Source organism: Mastigoproctus giganteus, chromosome 11 (genome assembly GCF_048544385.1).
Source record: "Mastigoproctus giganteus isolate SK-2022 chromosome 11, ASM4854438v1, whole genome shotgun sequence".
Taxonomy (NCBI): domain Eukaryota; kingdom Metazoa; phylum Arthropoda; class Arachnida; order Uropygi; family Thelyphonidae; genus Mastigoproctus; species Mastigoproctus giganteus.
Window position 1 is genome coordinate 96,334,503 of NC_143585.1, and position 19,383 is coordinate 96,353,885.

Sequence of the window (19,383 nt, forward strand, 5' to 3'; positions counted from 1 at the left end):
TGGAATACATATCTGTAGTATTTCAGATTTTATAAAGGTGGAGGCATTCATTTTCAATCCACCTTTGTACTAGTCATCTTAGGAGCGTCTTCAGACTTTCCTACTGCGAACGTGTCACACCACTTCTTTGGACTGCCTCTGCTTGGATGCTGATCAGTTAAGCGTAAGTATATTTAATTCAATGGATATTAAAAAGTTTGTAAGCATTATGTTTAAATTAAATTTCTTTTTAATTATTTCTAATGTGTTCGTCTAGATAATTTTTTTTGTATACGAATTTATCAATAAGTAAAAATTCTATTAGCTGATTATTAGCGTTATAAGTGTATGTCACCATGTACATTATAAATAACACTCCTAAATAAAATATCATGCAATTATATTTTGACCCATCCAATATACAAATTATTCATCTTTCTACTCATCTTGGAGATTTTCAATTCTAACTTCTCTGTGTGAGTTAATAATTAATAACCTTTCAACATTCTTTATCAGTTAAGCGAAAGTATATTTAATTAAATGGACATTAAAAATTTATTTCCAATTTAATGTTTTGAGATAATATTTTTTATTGCAAGAGCAATAGTGACTTAATTGCTCATTATTAGTTTATGTCTTCTTCTGTACATAAAACTGAACATTGAACTTCTAGCATCACAAAATGGCAGCTGACATTCGTTGATTTCCGTTAAAGATGCCACGTGCTTGGGTCCTTTCTGCTGTCGTAGATTGGTGCATGAGTATAAAGTGCAACTTGCGATTGAAGTTGCCACGAAATAACATTTTTCAGGGGCCATTCTTTAGGCTTGTTTTAATCGATTTGCCATATATTACAGTTTATAAGTCGACTTTTCAAGGTCCAAAAATTACCTCTAAAACCCTAAGTCGATTTGTGTTGGATACAAAGCTCAGACCATAGATGCATATGTATCTGAGTGCTGTAGCCCAATGATCCAAAGCGAGGGTACAGCAGGACACACGTTTGAGTTGACTGTGGTCAAACTCAGGTGACTACTGAATAATGATGTTTTTGTGTTGTATCTATATTGTGAACTGTGAATCCTCTGCACCTTCTGAACTCCTCTATCTGATGAACTCATTATGTGGTGGTCACGGAATATTTTTATATTTTATATAACGAACAAATCCTAATTTTGGGTCGACTCTTTCATCCATTAAACTTTTCTCATGAATGTGAACACAAATCCTTGCTAGAACTTTATTTTTATCATCCTTTTACTTCCGAAAATAGTTATCGGTTTTATCGAAAGTCTACCTATATCGAAAGTTTACCAAAAGTAAACTTTCGATATAGTCAGCAGTAAACGCGCTTCTGCATTGAAGTACTGTTTAAAGAGAAACTAAAATGTAGTACAACACCAAACAAGGAATCTCTAGAATACATAATCAGAGACCCCCTCCAACCTGCCTATGTACACATATAGCATTAGTAAGAGCGATGTCATCGTCCCGATGCCTGTATGTTTTGGTTTCAGACCTTCAACACGATGAAGCACAATATATGCTTACCACTTCCTTTACAGTTCACTGTGAATTCAATTATGGCTGCTTATAATTGAATTAAAAAGTAGACAGGGATTCTTAATGGAGAGTTTACTGCAATACACCACTGCGAAAGATGACTATATAAAAGGAGGAGTGATGATCGTTGGTTGGTTATTATAAGCACATAGCCAAGTTATCAATGGAGGAGTTCAATAGTACATGCGTTTGAGCTGCCTGTAGTTCGAGCTCACGTGACTGCTGAAGACAGATAATGATTATATCCTTGTCAAAGTGATTAGTCGTAAACTTCTCTAAACTCTGCGGTCGTGCCGAAGTACAAACAGAACATTACAAATATTCTGAATAAATTACAACGAATGTCCAGCCAATAGTTTATAGTATAAGAGTGAAAGATGATAGAAAGATTATAAAATAACAGAATTACCGGTAGTATGCACACTGCTAGTTTTATTTTTTAAAAAAAACTGCACCTTAAATATGCAGAAAACTTTAATCTTACACACTAACACGGATTTTAATATAATATACTGTTATTATAATTTAATTTAAGGAAGGACTTTGGTAATCAGAATTAGTAACATAGCTTCCTTTTGACAATGTAGCTGAGTTAGTCGGTCACCGGCAAAGATTGCATTTTTCTTTTCTTTTTCATCATCGGTTTTTCGTCAAGAAAACAGGCAAACAGACGACCGAATGGACGCAGTTTACAGACACGACGCCTCATAGCCTTAGTGACTTTGGCGCTTAGCACACATCTAATATGGTGAAAGTGGAGATTCAATTATTGTGCTGCAAATAAGGACTATTATTACTCGAAGAATGATTTAAAATGTAACTTGCTGCCTAGTAATATAATTAATAGGCAGAAAGAGTCGAAATTAGGTTCGATAAGTACTGCATCTTTACTAAAGAAAAATGTGAAAACTGCTCTCGATTTTATGGTTGAGAATATTATTGAATACTATCCAAGTTACAGATAACTTGGATAGTATTCAATTTTGGCCCATGCAGGACCAAAATTGCTATAGAGGCCAAAGTTCACTATCATGTAGGGCAGAAAGAGTCGGGTACCACAGTTAGCTGCTTGTAGTCAACCTATAATCTCCCTCTATTGTATTTTATTGCTTATAAATAATAACTGTTATGTATTTTTCTTTTCATTTTTTATGCCGGATGGAAGGACTGCATGGAGAATCCAGAAAATTAACCTAGCCCTATTCAGTTTAGAATTTACTAAGTTACCATTTGTTTAATGCGGTATAATTAGTGTAGTATATACTAATATTTAGTACCATTATCTTTAATAAACTAAACTTCATTAAATCTACATTGTATAAATTGTGTTCTTAATTCATTGAAGTGTATTTCTACTCTGTAAAGCCTGTTCTCTAATATGAAGTCTAATTGTAAAATTTCCATTAATTCATAAAATTATCTTCAAAGAGCGAAATTTTATAAGCTAAGATGACGCCCTAAAACATCAAAATATACTGCAAAAAAGATAGTCAAATAAGTATCAATGTAGACAAATGATAGTAAGACCCCATTCGTTCAGTAATGTTTCAAATTTAAATCGTTTTGGTTTAATAGTGTGTTTGGTGGAATTCCTAGGAAAAAAAATTGAGAAAGTGCAATTCAGTCAAGAAATTTATTCACAATTCAGTCAAGAAATTTATTCACATTTCAGAATATCGGAATTTAGCGAGAATATCAAGATTACAATCATATTATCTTCTGAATTGTCACAGATGCACAGCTGGTATTAAAATAAACATTTGCGGTATCGGAAAGTTTGGTTTGCTTATTCATCGTGTTTGATGATTATCTTGGTAAGGCGCATGTTGGGTGATAGGAACTTCTCACGGTCGGAAGAAATATAACGATCGAAGGGGAAGCCCATAGCTTTCTTGTCTGGATACTTATCGTCAATGACACCGCAGTAACTGACTGCATCTGTGCACAAGGGGTCATCGTGCGCACTCTCGACCTGAAAAAGATATCAAATTATTAATCAAAGAAATGGGCACTTCATATCATTTATAGAGAAGTCAACTGATTTCTAAGTAAACGTTATGGCAAGCCGAAATCAGCAGTCCAGGATCAGAATATTATTTTGATACTGGACTGTTGGAGCCGATGGAGATGTGGTTGACACATAAATACGGTCTCTTTCTTAACGTAAGACAGAAGTAAGACGCTTGCTATCCTTCAATGCTTTCGAACTCAGTCTCTCTTAAGAGCTACTGGACAATCTTATTATAACTATGGAGGATATGTATTTCGCTTAAGAGGTATCTCAAAGGTTGCATTCCAAGAGCCTTCGATTCTCGTTTTCTTAAATTAATCGGTTTTTCTATTTTCGGTAATTGATTGAGGTAAAGATTAGATAACTAATTAATTACTATTAATTTACGTGCAGTGAACTAAAAACAATTCCTTTTCACATATAATAATATGATAGGCCTGACGTAGCCCAGTGGTCAGGAGCGAGAGTGCATAGCACGCGTTCCTTGAGTGGACCGGGGTTCAAGCCCGTGACTACTAAATACGATAAATATTTGTATTGACGATTTATTGTAAACTCTACTGACTTGGTTGTCGTGCCGGAGTATAAACAGAAAATTTATTTAGGCCTGACGTAGCCCAGTGGTCAGGAGCGAGAGTGCATAGCACGCGTTCCTTGAGTGGACCGGGGTTCAAGCCCGTGACTACTAAATACGATAAATATTTGTATTGACGATTTATTGTAAACTCTACTGACTTGGTTGTCGTGCCGGAGTATAAACAGAAAATTTAAATTTATTATGTGAAAAATATAAAATATAAATAGTGCCAAATATAAAATTTCATGAAAATCCTCTCATTGAGGATTTAGTTCACTAACATTTTCTTCCATTAAATTTCAACAGCATATACATATTTTCATTAAGAGAGAGAGAGAGAGAGAGAGAAACATTATTTTAAGTAAAATGTTATTAAAATGGCCACATTACCTTATCTTTTTCCCAGTCGGTGACCATGACAAACAGATCGAAATCCATGCCTTTTTCGTTACCCCTGGGAACTAAGAGATGGCTTGGCCAACCGCAGCTGCAGTATTCAGTGAGATTTTCATCAATATCTGAGCCATGTTCCAGTTTTGCAAAAGTATTTTGACGGGAGAGGGTGATGCTGGAGTCGAAGGAACCTCGGATGATTGTGTTCTTTCCGGGACGAACTACAGAATAAAAGAAGTACGTGAAAATTTTAAAACATGATCAGTAAGAAATAAATACACCATGTAAGAGTAGTAGATTATTTCTGTGGAAATAAGAAAAAGAGAAAAATCTTCGGATGAGATTTCTCCCTTCCATAAACCACATAATTAATTATCGAGTAGTTAACAGAATACGTACGTTCTGTTTTAAACTTGTCCATCTCGATAAACAGATAGCGTTGCTCGTCCAAGGAAAGGTCATTGCCCAGTTCATCGTGTACGGGTGCCAAGAAGATCCTCACAGTACCGTGCTTAATGGTGCTGCCGTTGTTCTGTACGCTGATGGAATAGGAGTAGGCATCGTGGTCAAGACGATGATAGCGAGCCTAAAACAAAATAACATTCTTTTAATAGGATTTCAATTCTACTACTCGGCTTATTCTTTAAACCAGAGGAATCTGAAATAATTCTCCAAGTTAAAACTGTTACTTCGATCGCGAACGAACGTTTAGATGTTTTTCAAGTTACTGTATAATAAATAACAGCCCAAATACATTTATTTGTTTACTAAATTATCTTACTCTTTAACTCAATATGCTTCGTATCATCGTCTTTGCTTTACTTACTTTTACAGAGGCGGCAGTACCGAAGTTCATGCAGTGGGATAATTCCAGTTCGTCCATCACCATGTAAGTGTGGATAACATTGTCGATGTCCGAATGAACCCGTGCGCCGACTACTTCGACATCGGGGAAGTTAAGCTGCAATGGAACAGAAACATAAACTAACAGTGCACATGTTACATACAGTTTTCATTATATAACATTTCTTAACTGAATTAAATTAATTATTTGTTGTTTATAAATTAGGGTGTTTCCAATTTCTGCAAATTAAAAATTTCTAAACTGTATTTTATAACCTTTATATCCACGCGATCCCTAATACGAGGCTGATTCAAAAGAAGTCTGCAAAGATAAGCCAAATGAAAAAAATAAACTTTTCTGGCAGGTTGTTTCCTTGGAGTCTACTGGCAACACAACGCATGCGTTGCTCCTTCCGTTGATCTCTTCCTTAAGCAGCCTGTGAAAAGAAAACTCCGCTGCAGTCATACAAGATGATTGTTTCAATAATTCGAGGAGAGGAGGGGTAAAACCATTTAAGATTTGCGTCGTCAGTATAGTGAAGCACAATGAACATTAAGTCGACGTTGATATTTGTTATTCAGAAGTGCATGCTTTCAAGATAACCTCATACATCTCGTTCTACGCTGGAAATGGTGCAAAAGATATGACTTGAAGTGCTATCTAATCCTCTCTGGTTCTGCACTAGAAAAAGTGCAAAGCATAAAGGGGACTAAACTGAAGATTAAAAATGTGTTTTTCTTATTGTTCAATTAAAACAGATTTATATAACCTTTGCGATTCTATTGAATGAGTATTGTAGTTTAGGATTAGTCAAATTTATAACAAAATTCATTCCTTCACTTTTTTCATGCTTAAACCAGGTATCATTAGACATGTGACGCATAGAGTGGCGTATTACTTGTGTTAATAATGGATCTGGCAAAGTTGATTATAGAAGTGTAGATTTATAGCAGTTACTTACTTGTTCCCTGGTATATTCGGGTAGTGACACCTTGTATTCTTGAAACACGTTGTCAATAAATCTGTGGAACCTGTAGAAAATGGGATCACGAAGGGAAGTGGCAGTGTCTGTCATTACTCCTGGAGTTTCCTGTAATAATATAAAACAGTGCCCATTTAGAGAGACCATTACATAAAGCTCATTGGATTTAAATCATTAAAACATAAAAGAAACTGAATTTTTATTATAAATATTACCTGGAATCTACCATCAGGATCATGAATGTTGGACATCATTATGTGACCCCAGTTATGCAAGCTGCCGTAGAATTCCTTGTTGACAGAGTCGTGGCTACTTTCAATGAGCGCACCCAAGATGTCGACGCCATGCTCCTCGTCCAAGGGAATTTCCTTGTTATGCTCATCAATCACGTGACGCAGGTTAATGGCCTGCATGATTCTCTCCCTCCATCTAATCATGTCCAGTACGTCCACTTCACTGAGGTCATGGAGTGTCATGTGGTCAGGACGTGATGAGTAATATCTTCCACTTCCGATGTGGGTCAAATGGGGAGCATAACCTTCCAGTTCTTCGTCGAAGTTGTGGAAGGGAACCATGCGCTGCAGACCGTTAGACAAACGCTCACAGTCGTACCTGAAAACGAAAATAATCAATGTAGAATCTGCAATTTTCAACCAACGTTGTACATTTTACTGTTATTTACGGCAGTTTTTAAAGACAACTAAGAAGAGAGACCATTATAGAGCAATTCCTCAAAACGTTTAAAGTATAAGCAGTAGATAAAAGATAAACTGCAGCCATTACCAATCCACTGCAGGATGGAAGCCTCCTCAACGATTCATATTGAGGGAAATGGACCATAATCTGCCACGCTGGTCCAGTACGGGTTGGTAGATCAACCATATTTAGCAATCAGGGGCTTGAACCCCGTTCTACTCAAAGAGCGTGTGCGACTGCACTCCCACCCCTGACCACTCGGCTACTAATCCGCAATTATGCGTGCAATTGAAAATTATTATTATGTTATACTCTTTATTTTGTTATCAGCATAAGATTACACGGAAATATCAACTGAGAAATTTTCCCAAAAAAATTTTTAAAAGTGACTATCAAGTAACACTGACGTTTTTATATTTTAAAAAATAAAACTCGAGCGCTTACCTGGCACACATCTGTTGATGCATATAATAGAAAAGTTCGCCCTTCCTGTCCTTGGATTTGCCGAAGTACTTAGCATCCCATGTGGAAGGATATACAATGTGCCAATGCCAGTGGTGAGCATTCACTTCAACATCCTCACGATAATAAGCCAGCTTATGTTCTGGATCGAGAATAGTGCCGTGTTCTTTTACATCGACTACCACATCACTCTGAAAGGAGAAAATTATGGGAACTGCATTGTAAAGATAACTATTACAATTAGGGAACGTAGTGATAGGAGTATTCACTACAGTGGATACTTTAACAAAGTATTTCTCCAAAAGCGAAAATCTTCAACCTTTCCTGGAATCTCCAAAAGGAAACCAACATGTGTTCAGTGTCTCCTTGGTTGGCTCGTTAGAGGTAATAGAAGAACCAAGAAAGATAAAATATCTCCTCTTTTGAGAAAATTCGTTAAAGAGAAGTAGAATTTTATCTATCTTAAATGATTTTTTACATTTTATCCTAGAAGTTTAATACTCACCTCATCGCCAGGTGTCTTAACAGATGCCTCAATGAAGGCGCGAATGAGAGTAGCAGCAGGAATGAACTTGTCTGAGAACACTTCCTGGATGTTGGGTACGCTCAGCCCTTTGCAGTCGGGGCGGTGTAATAATGCCACTTCGGTGGCAAAAGCGAACAAGCTTGGGTTGACAATGGTGCGGGCCTGCTCAGCAAGATGGATGAAATCATCGAAAGACTTCGCCTCTGAGAGAAACAAAAAGAATAATCAGAATCTGAATTTCGGCATCTAGTGATTTCTTTTAAACGTTATTTTTACCTCATGTGAATTTGTATTGATTTTAAAACGACATTATTCTTCATTCTTACTAAAGAAATTACTTCAATCCTAAAATTACTAATATTCATGTTTGAAGTGACAGAACCATTCATGTGATAATGTCATTAACATTACTAAGGAGTTTAAATACCCTATTTTACTTTTCTTGTTTTTTTTTTTCATTTCTGAACTTTCTTAATTTGCTTCTTTCATATAGATCTAGACGTTTTAACGAACCACCGAACAGTGCGCCGTGTTTCTTCCGACTCAGAGGAGGACTGTAACACTTATTAGACATCTGGACCCATTGATCGGTCAGTGAATCATAAAGAACCCATTAGTGGTTCAGAGATGTCCTGCGTATGTGAATGTAAACCGACACAGTCAGTTTGTTTGCTGCTAGCTTATAGTTTCCATTTTAAATTCAGCAAAACATTGGGTTTAACATAGCAAACATAAAACCTTTATTTTCAGCTCAGGAATGGCTTTCCTGTTCATCACTAAGTAACACTCGAAATGGATAAACCAGATTTACTTTCACCTTACAAATAGCGTGTTCTCGTCTTGGAAAACTTAACTTAGAATACTTCGGATTTTTCAGTAATTAAATGGGTTTGTCCAAAAATACATTGGCGCCTCCGTAGCCAGGTGGGAAGGAGCAGCAGTGCATAGCACAAACTTCTTGATTAGACAGGGGTTCGAGCCCATCACCACCAAATACGGAGGATGCGGAAAGGTCAGGGAATGACCACCGCATATCCCGGAGCAATATGGCCTTAGTTGCTAATGCTCCTAAAAACCAAATAACAAACCAAAAATACATTAGAGGCTTTCCCTATGTAAAACTGTTATATATATTAAATCGAATTTCAAGTTTAGAGGAAACTTAAAACAATATGGTTTCTGGCGTAACCTTCTGGATAAAGTGAACTTTTATTTTTTTTTTCCTTTTCTTTAAAAAAGGTTTAAACAGGATACTATGCCCATTAATATTATAAAAATTGCTCTGTCACTGGGGCGGAAGATAATTTAGAAATTATTAAAATTAAATAAATAAACTTTCCTTTTATTTACGATTAACCTAAAAAAAATCCAAAGCTTTTTACATACTCAATTAAAAACTAACTTTACGCCTTAACACGACAAGTTATCTACAGAAAAAGCAGCTTAACAGTAAACATACGAAAACGAGTATTATAATTACTTACCATACAACACTTTATAGAGTTTTTCAGCAGCCTCCAGGTGCTTGGGATAGAAACAGGAAAAGATTTCCGATGTACTCACTCCTTTACCAATTCCGTGCAAACGTGCATCAACATCATCATCTTCATGTGCACCTCCAGTGACCGTGGCCACACTGAGGTACTTGTACAGCTTAAGTACAGCGATCTGCCTATCGTGGATTGTCATCTTGCTGGCTAGCGTTTGTGACAAGTGCACCCTGTCAACCTGCACCACTGCAATACAGCAGAAGCACTGACGAGCATGGACGGTTTTATATCGGCAAGGTTTGGGCTAGGCCACCTCTTCCTGGAACTGTTTGTAACATTCGGACGTCTTGGATAGGCAGTTTAAATCGGCAAACATTCGGCGAACGTGACTATTAATAACTTCTTCTATGGGATATGCGGTCACCAATAATGTATTTCGATAACAAGAGAATTCTAATTCCTCATACCATTTTATTTCATCGCGCTGGGTAGCACCTGAAAAGCAGGAGATATTCAAAATAGACTTCTCTTTGTCCACACTTTCTATTTTCTGTGCTGTTCTTCGTGTGCTTCTCATATTTCAGATTTGCTTTGCTGAAATTTAGGTAGAAAATACTTTAACAGGCTATCTCTATGAAAAAGTTACGTATTTTCAAGTTCTTTTTCTGTGTGCTTTTCAAACTAAACTAGTGTAAATAAAGATTATTTTGTCATTATAAAATATAGTGAAACAATTACTTAAACGTGATTTTCAATCAAAAATAATTTTATGAGTATTGCAAAAAAAAATTGCTTTGCAAAGTTGATATCGAAAAACATTTAAAGTTTACATTAGTAACACAGCAGTCCGTTTGAATACTTTAATTGGAAATGACAAAAAAATTAAATCATTAAATGTGATAAAAGTTCCAAACACGCCTTTTTAAAGATACTTAACATTGAAATGAATAGCAGTTAATATATTTTTAATTATATGCTTGCTATATTTTTATTAAGAATTTTTTACCAAAAGAGAATAACTTTTAACCTAGTTTTTAGTAATATATGGCTTTCAAATGTATTTAAAATTTCTATTTAAACTCATCGTTGCACATCCAAGTGATGGATGATGCCATATCTGGATCAGTGATTTTAAAATTTTCCATGCTACGAGCCACCTTTCATTTGAATACATTTTAATTTTTTGTCCCTAATTACATCTTCGCTCCAATTTATACAATAATCGTTCAGTGGAACGGTATCAAAAGTTTATTGAGATCTAAATATATGATTTTGAAATCTTGGCATCCAATTCCCTCTTGACGACCTCATAGTAACTAATGAGATTGATAAGGGGTGTCTCCCTTTACAAATCCATGCTGTAATTGTCTTATAGCTACTTAGCTTATACATGATCATCCTTTATCAAAATGACTTGCATTACTTCTTTAATTATCGATTTCGTTATCTTCCATGGCACTGCTGTCGACTTCACAGGTCTGCAGTCATCCACTTAATCCTTTGAACCACTCTTGTGATCAGGAGAGGCATTATCTTATCCCCAGTCTGTAGGAACTTTACCTGAATCCAGGGACGCTCTGAGTATTATAACAAAATAAGCTTACTTTTTTAGAAAAAAGAAGAAATCTTTATTGCAATGATAATAATAATACAAATCGATACATTGCAATATTGCCTTTCACGGCCACCAGGCCAGGGGTTAACAGAGATAATACAATATAATAATAATTAGAGAACTTTAATGCATCAAATGTAAGGAAAGACATACGTGAACGCATAAAATAAAGTACAGCTCAAAATTCAAAGTATAATACAGTTATATACATTACAATTTATAAAAATGATATATATAGTAATATAAAACAGACAACGATCTTTACATTGAACAAAAGTAGTTAGTTCATCATTGCTCACTGAAATACTGAAAAGTTAGTAAGCCATCTTCATATTAGATGGTATTGTTGGCTTGCTGCATTAAGATGAGCTTCGAAGAGAAGAATCAGGGACAGGGAAGTACAATTCAAGGATGCGGCGTCTGTATTCCCTGTCACAAGCAAACTTATTAAGGTCAGCATCCAAAGACTGGGCACATGACAGCAGCTGAAAAGGCAGAAACCTATTGGATAGGCGGAGACGACTGAGAAGTGAGCACAGAGTTGAAGTCGCTCTGAGGGAAACCTGAGAGACTCTCCAAGAGCGCAAGTCCCAGAATGATGGTGATGGTGCGAAAGATCATTTTGACATCGTGGTAAGCGTTTCACCCTAATCAGCGTGGGGAGCCTGTGAATTTGTATCAAACTGTGCATTTCCGTTGTCATTAGCTGTGAAAGAAGTTTATGTTTGTTTATGGCACATTCTAAGAACCAAAACTCAGCAGAAAAAAGTGGCCTAATTGTGCTAGGGGCAGCGGATGCCCATACCTCTATAGCATATAAAAGTGGAAAGTATACTGTGTTTTTTATATATTTTCCAGTAGTTGTGACTTCATTAATATAATATAGATGCTGTTTGGCAGTCCATCGGAGTCGAGCTGCCAGCGTGAGCAGCTTGTCTATGAAGCAGACTTTAGGATCAAAAACAACCCCGAGATCAGTATGCTTCTTTTTGTTGCCTCTTTTAATATAATTGGATATATTCCGCCAACCCCAGTTGCTTTTTACTTTTATCTGTAGCAAAATTCTCTTCTACCGTCCTTTCATAACCATAAAATCATTCAATTCCCACTTATAATGATGTATACTTCTGGTTTCCCATCCTAGAAAACTTCTTTATGTGTGATTACAAATGCAAAATATTTATTCACGATCTGTACACGATCAATATTTATGCCTCTCATATCATATTGGACCATATATTCATTTATTCCAGATAGCTGAATGGACGTGTCAACTTTCAACCGTCTCCAACAAACACAATGATTTGGCAATTTATTTTGTATATTTGGCAAATGGCAGTTTTGGTATGAAAATGTTTTTTTTTTTTTTCTTTTTGTAAATTTGCTTCTTTACTTACATGCATTCAGTTACTATACAAATAAAAATTGACTTTATTTTTTAACGTAGGAAAATATACACCTGCGTACTCCTATCTTGTTTTAATTCTGATCTAGCTTAGTTCTGATACTATTAGATGGTCCGCGGACTATACTGATTGTCATAAGCCAAAGCCTTCCATAAGTGTTTTATTTTATATAATTCTACTATCACATGTTGAAGCTTATAAAAGCTACCAATGTGGAAAGTTTGAGCCCACTTACCCACCAAATTTGTTTGTTTATTTTTATTTGAAAATTTATGAATGAAGGTGTTTTAAAGTTTCTATTAAAACACCATGTATTAGAAAAAAAATTGCTTTCTGTTTTAAAAATTCTGTTCACTTATAGGCATAACTCCTAGCTGAAGACAATTTCAACTACACATGAAATGGAGTTACATTTATAGTATTTTAGTATTAGTATTAGTATTAGCAGTGGCAAATGTTGTTAGAAAGCAAGCATCAGCTAAGAACATCTTCTCTGCCATATGATAATCCTCTCTGCTAAAAAAAAAAAAAAAAAAAAAAAAATCACGACACCTCTCATTTCACCTATTCATTCCCTCCAATAGTTTGTCCTGTTCTTCTTTGAATTTATTTAAGCAACCAACTTCTAGAACAACGTACAGAGATTTATTCCAACAATCAACCACCGGCTGGCTAAAGGCAAACTTCCGCATATTTATGCAACCGTCCTTCCTCAATTTGAATTTGTGCCAACTCGTGTTCGTGGTGTGAGCAAGAGGAAGAATCCCATCTACACTGAGCTTTCTCAATCCATTCAAAGTCTTAATCACTTCAATCAGATCACCTCGCAGGTGACTAGTCTCCACACGGTGCAATTTGCAAACGTGAAGCCTAGTGGTGCTTTCACCTATCTTTGTAAAATCCACTTCGTAATCCTCACCAATCTCGTTGCCCTTCTCTGTACTCGTTCCAGCAGTTCCACATCCTTCTTAAAATGAGGCCTACAGGCCTGTGTGCAGTACTCAAGATGTGGCCTGACCATGCCTTATACTATAGGATAATCACCTCCTTAACCTACTAGCAAAATTTCCTTTACATCATTGAGAAAACCCTATGAGCTGTCTCGCAGCCAATCTGCATTGCTCAGAGAACTTCATATCTGACTGCACAGTTACCCTTCAGGTCTTTATTATTTTCCACCACCCTGAGTGTAGTACCATACAGTTGGTATATTACACTGGAGTTAAACTACCCATATGCAGTACTGTACTTGCCATCATCAATGTTAAACTTCGATTGTCATTTCTCAGGCATCTGCACATCTCCCTAACATTTCTAGATCCTATTTATTTATTTATTTCGTATGATGTGATCGATACACGAAGGAACCAGTTTTTTCTTGCTTCCTTCGTGTATCGTGGCCGGGATATCCAACCAACCGGTTGGTTCGGCACCATCGTGATATCCAGCCCGAGGCGGGAATCGAACCCACGACCTTTGGGTTGCCAGGCAGGCACTTTACCTACCAGGCTAGCCCGGTCGGCATTTCTAGATCCTGTTTGAGTAGCATACTGTCATTAACCACCCAGCCAACCTATGTATCATTCTGGAAACGGACATTAAACCTCATATGCCTTCATCAATATCATTGATAAATACAGAAAACAACGTTGGGTCCAACATCGAACCCTAGTGGACTCCAATAATAACAATAGGCCACAAAGTGCAATGTCCATTGATTACCACTCTCTGGCTGCTCCCACTCAACCGTCCCTTTACCCATAGCAACAGCTTTCCCTTAATGCCACACTGCTCCAATTTGTATAGCAGCCTTTTATTTGCATATTTGCAACAGTATCAAAAGTTTTTCTGAAATCTAAGTACATGATATCAAAATTATTTTTTGCATCCAGTTCCTTTCTTACCACGTTGTAGTATCCAATCAAATTGGATATAATTGGATACCATAATATCCCCTTAACAAACCCATGCAGTGTCTGAAGTATAATTGCGGCCTTGTCTAGATGATCCTGCAATGATTCTTTTAGCAGTGACTCCATTATTTTCCTTGGAACAGAATTTAAACTAACATATCTATAAATGATGATTAAGTGTTAGTCAGTAAAATAATTTAATTACAAATAGATATTAAATATCTTTGAAGCTTCCCATTTATAACTTGGTAATGGTAACATAATCAGTTGGTCCCACTGTGTAGAATTTAAAAAACTGTCTCAGACCATTACACTCACTTTTACGAAAGCAAAAACCCCCTCCCTTTACCCTTGATGTTAGTTATATCTTTAAGTTAATCACAAATCAATCAATACATTTTGATCACTGCCACCTAGTGGTTCTTTTATCTACAGATTCTTAACACATGAATAATCACTGCTGGTAATCAGATCAAGAGTATTACTCCCTCTTGTTGCCTCTTTAACATGCTGCTGTAGAAAACTGTCATCTAATAAATTCACTGAAGTCTTGCTAGTCTGAGTGACCACACCACAAGTTCCAGTCACTATCTGGAAAGTTAAAATCCCCCATTATAAGATATTCTGATTTACTGGCCCACTCTATTTTTCTGTACAGGCGTTCGTTGTACTCATCAGAGTCATTTTTGCTTTCCCTATGTTTATGTCACACCAAACTGAATCAATATTGTACCGCCCACCATGTCAAGTGGATGCACTACCCTAGGTTTAATGTGCTTAACTAAGATCATAGCCTTCTCCTCTCCTATCCTGTCTGTCCTATCCCTGAGAAGCTTTCTACTCCCCATATTCAAATTCTGCATCCCTTATACCTGAGTGACACCACGTCTCTGAAATCCCGCTAATACTTGCATTTGATGTCTTGACCAGCAATTCAAATTCATCAAATTTATTTACTATACACCTAACATTGGTGTACATGCAAGTATACATGTACCTGTTCTTACTCATGGTTACCTTAATACAGCTTTCAAGGGAGGCTGAGAATCATCATGAAATGATGACTCCCGGCAGTCCTTGATATCTCCAGCACCTTGCATTCAATGCTACTGCTCGTTCCAGTAGAAGCAGTGCAAGGATCGCTTTCACCTCTTCTTGCTTGTTAATCTGTTAGCCTCTGTATCTCCCAAGCTACCAGTTTTCCGACCTATCTAATACTGCCTCGGCAGCACAGCAAATATTCTTGCACCCTTTCTTTTGAAGTGTGTCTCATACTTGCAGAAGCAGTCTCTCCTGTCAACAAGCACGGACCATGCTGGGAAAAATTCCATCCAATGAGCCTTGCACAGTCTCTCCAGAACCGAATTGACTGACAAGGCTCTCATCATATACTCCCTCCTATCGCGTCTGGGCAAAATTTCAGACACTTTGAAATTTAACCCTAACTTCCGAAATTTTTTCAACATTTCTCTGTACTCCTTAAGTAACTCTGTAGATGTCCTATTTTTATGTCATTAGTGCCAATGTTTACTAAAATATTAACTTTTGTGCCCTGAAAAGATATGTGCTCTACAACATCATCAACTTTTGTCCTTGGAAAACATACCCTGGTCATATTCAGCTTATCCTTTTTTGCACAAAACAAACTATTACATTAGTTTCACTCGGAAAGTTAATTCATATACCAATGTGTACTGTGTTTGTAAACTGCGTGTGTTCTCTGGTCGATCTGCCTGTTTTTCTGGACGAAAAACCCTAACTACTTCTGGGGGACAAAACCTGGCAGTCTATGCCTGAGAGCGACTAACTCAGCCACGGAGTGAAAAAATCCCACAAAACTTCCTCACGACATCGACGGGATTCGAATACGGGCCTTTTTTCACCAGGTGTGGGGAGGATTGTAACGACACCACTGTGCTACGCGCGCAAACATCCTTTTTTGCAAAAATCAAATTATTATATTAGGGATCACCCGTAAATGATTACATATACCCGTTTATGTATTATGTCTGTAAATTGCGTGTGTTCTCTGATTGATTTACCTGTTTTGCTGGACGACAAAAATCCCAGTTTCTGGGGGAAATCCTTTTTGCACAATATATTTCCGTTTCCCTGACAATAGATTCACAGCCAACAGATAGCTCCTGTAGGACTAGCGCATTCTGCCTTAGGAGTTGCCGCAAAGCTATTAGCCGCAACTTTTGTCCATCTCTGCTCCCAGCTCTGTCAAAACAAGATGGTTCTGTTTTCACTTCAGCCAAGAATAAAGCTGACATGCAAGCATCCCATTTCTCTTAAAACTCATGTATTAATGACCTTGGAAAAACACCTCCCACCATTCCCAACACGCTCCATTTAATGCCTCCTGTGGTCTTCCGTCAAAAGCATGTCAGAAGGATTTTGACGAATGTCGATGGTAAGAAAGCTCCCAGTCCCGATGGTATTTCTCCGCTTGTTCTCAAAACCTGTGCTGCTGAACTTACTCCTGTTCTTTGCCGCATTTTTTCACTTTCTTATACCAAAGGTGTTTTTCCTTGTGCTTGGAAATTTGCTCGTATCCAGCCTAAAAAGGCTGGATATGAGCAAATGAGCTGGATATCCTAAAAAGGGTGACAAGTCCCTCCCATCCAATTATCGTCCCATTGAAATTACTTCTACTCTTTCTAAAGTAATGGAGAAATCAATTAACCGCCAACTCTTAAACTACCTAGAAACCTTCCGTCTGATCAACGATCGCCAGTATGGATTCCGTCAGTGTCGATCCACTGGTGATATTCTGGCTTATGTTACCCATTTATGGACAAATTCAATGGAAATGTTTGGTGAAATACAAGCAGTTGCTCTTGACATCTCACAGGCATTCGATTGGCATAAAGGGTTTCTAAACAAGCTTCCATCTTATTGTTTGCCAACTGTTTTTTGTAAAAGGTTATCAGGTTTTCTCTCTCACCGCTCACTGAGGGTGATGGTAGATGGTTCTCTGTCTTCTAACTTCTCCACTAATGCTGGTGTCCCCCAAGGTTCAGTTCTTTCCCTCACTCTTTTCCTCTTGTATATTTTTAATGACCTTCTTCTATTGACTGGAAATCCTATCCATAGTTTTGCCGGTGATAGCACATTGCACTTTCCATTTTGAAAAACTTTGCCCTGCTCAATCAGCTTCAACTTCTCGAATATTCGCTACCAATTCCTTAAATGCCGATCTCCAGTGGGGCAAAAACAACTTAGTTGATTTCAATCCTTCTAAAACTCAGTCTTGTCTTATATCTCTCAAAAAGGATTCTTCTGCTCCTATGCTCTTCTTTGGTGACACTCCGATTTCTAGGCAAAATGATATATCTCTTTTGGGGATTACCCTGACTTCTATTCTCTCTTGGCACAAGCACATTACAAATATTGCTCCCTTTGCAACTTTCAAGTTGGGTTAATTAATGACTCCTCTCTAACAGTCTCTCCACTCTCTATCTCATAGAAGTACTGTTTCTGCTGCACGCCTTTTCTACAGATATTTCCATGGGCACTGTTCTTCTGAATTGGCTTCTATAATTCCTGCTCTCTCTTTCAAAACAGTCCGAACACGTGCCGCCACCAGCCAATATCCATTTACTGCCCAACTTCAAACTCACAGAACCAACTCTTCATCTTCCTCATTTATTCATTCAACTGCCGTTATGAAGGAACAACCTTCCTTTATACGTATTTCCTGAAAATTACAGTCTACAGAAGTTCAAGTCTAATGTCAACAAATATCTTCTTTCGTCTTCTCAACCTCCAACCCAAGAATGGTACTAATTACTATTGTTTCTAATACCTCTCGTGTTTGGGGTTTTCATAAAAAAAAAGGGTAACTTAGAAAGAAAAATTTTTTGGCTTGTGTAGCAAAAGCCTCAGGCTTCCTTGACCATATGGCTAATAATAATAATAATCGCGTGGCATTGTATAAACTACAATGGGATCGCGAGAGGGTGTCGCCAATTAAGGAATTTTTGAAAGAAATCATACCCAAACATAATACTATTATCATATCGCGTGACTTTGTAGTTCCGACAACGTCACGCGATATGATAAAAGTATTATGTTTGGGTATGATTTCTTTTTCAATGTTCCTTAATTTACGATTCATCCTCGCGATCCCAGGTTGCACACACCCTTAGTTTAGAAGGTCAAAAGAACAGCTTCTCAAACTACGTTTATTGTTATCAAAGGATATTAGCCAACGCTCTAAGAAACAGAGATATGGGAACTTCTATCGAAGTACTTAAGCAATATAAGGGGGATGGTGTTTGTGTGTAAGCGTTTTCAGGGACTTCATCATATCCTCCAGCTGCGATTATGCTTATATGTATAATTTTGTCAATTCAATTATTTATAAGTAAAGATCTGTTTTTATGTATGAGTAAAGATTTGTTGATCTGAACATAATGATAATACTAAATATAGTAATATAGGCACAATATACAGCATTATATAATAATATTTCCGGTTCAGTTTACACTTGCATCATCGGATTTTGATGTACAGTAATTCGTTTTTGAATGTATTGTACACTACGTTTTGCAAAAGAATGTTTGAAATATTTTTAACAATGCTTTAAGCTTAATTCCCAATTAATCACTAAACACCTTTCGTTCTGCCCAATCAGACTTGTCTATACTTATAATGAAAATTGTGATACTTATTATTACAGTATTATTATTAGCCATATGGTGCAAGAAACGCTGAGGCTTATGTTGCACCAGCCTAAAAAAATTCCCGAATTACCCTGAGAGAGAGAGAGAGAGAGAGAGAGAGAGAGAAGGATGATGAATGGACACAATGAATTTGATGAAACTTCAATCAAATTCGTTGAATCTTCAAAACGCTTGCTGTCTGAAGATTGCGCTTTCTGTGCACAGATCAGTGCGCTGAAATATTTGCATTTTTAAT

General features: G+C 36.9%; 1 protein-coding gene across 1 annotated transcript; it reads right to left on the bottom strand.

Moving 5' to 3' along the window:
* Positions 1 to 3,185: 3,185 nt before the first annotated feature.
* On the bottom strand, positions 3,186 to 9,792 carry LOC150078281 (hemocyanin A chain-like). The gene is made up of 9 exons (XM_090385464.1): positions 9,518 to 9,792; positions 8,013 to 8,236; positions 7,490 to 7,698; positions 6,565 to 6,961; positions 6,329 to 6,457; positions 5,350 to 5,484; positions 4,923 to 5,109; positions 4,521 to 4,744; positions 3,186 to 3,514 (listed from the first exon to the last, which is right to left on the bottom strand). The coding sequence occupies exons 1-9, from the start codon at positions 9,720 to 9,722 to the stop codon at positions 3,329 to 3,331; spliced, it is 1,896 nt and encodes a 631-aa protein (XP_090241590.1). The 5' UTR covers positions 9,723 to 9,792; the 3' UTR covers positions 3,186 to 3,328.
* Positions 9,793 to 19,383: the final 9,591 nt, after the last annotated feature.

Excerpts from the sequence above, each read along its gene's own strand:
- LOC150078281 (XM_090385464.1), bottom strand. The coding sequence starts at position 9,722 with ATGACAATCCACGATAGGCAGATCGCTGTACTTAAGCTGTACAAGTAC. Across the intron at positions 5,110-5,349 it reads GTACTGCCGCCTCTGTAAAA|GCTCGCTATCATCGTCTTGA; the intron begins GTAAGTAAAGCA and ends ATTTTGTTTTAG. Across the intron at positions 4,745-4,922 it reads GGACAAGTTTAAAACAGAAC|TTCGTCCCGGAAAGAACACA; the intron begins GTACGTATTCTG and ends TTTATTCTGTAG.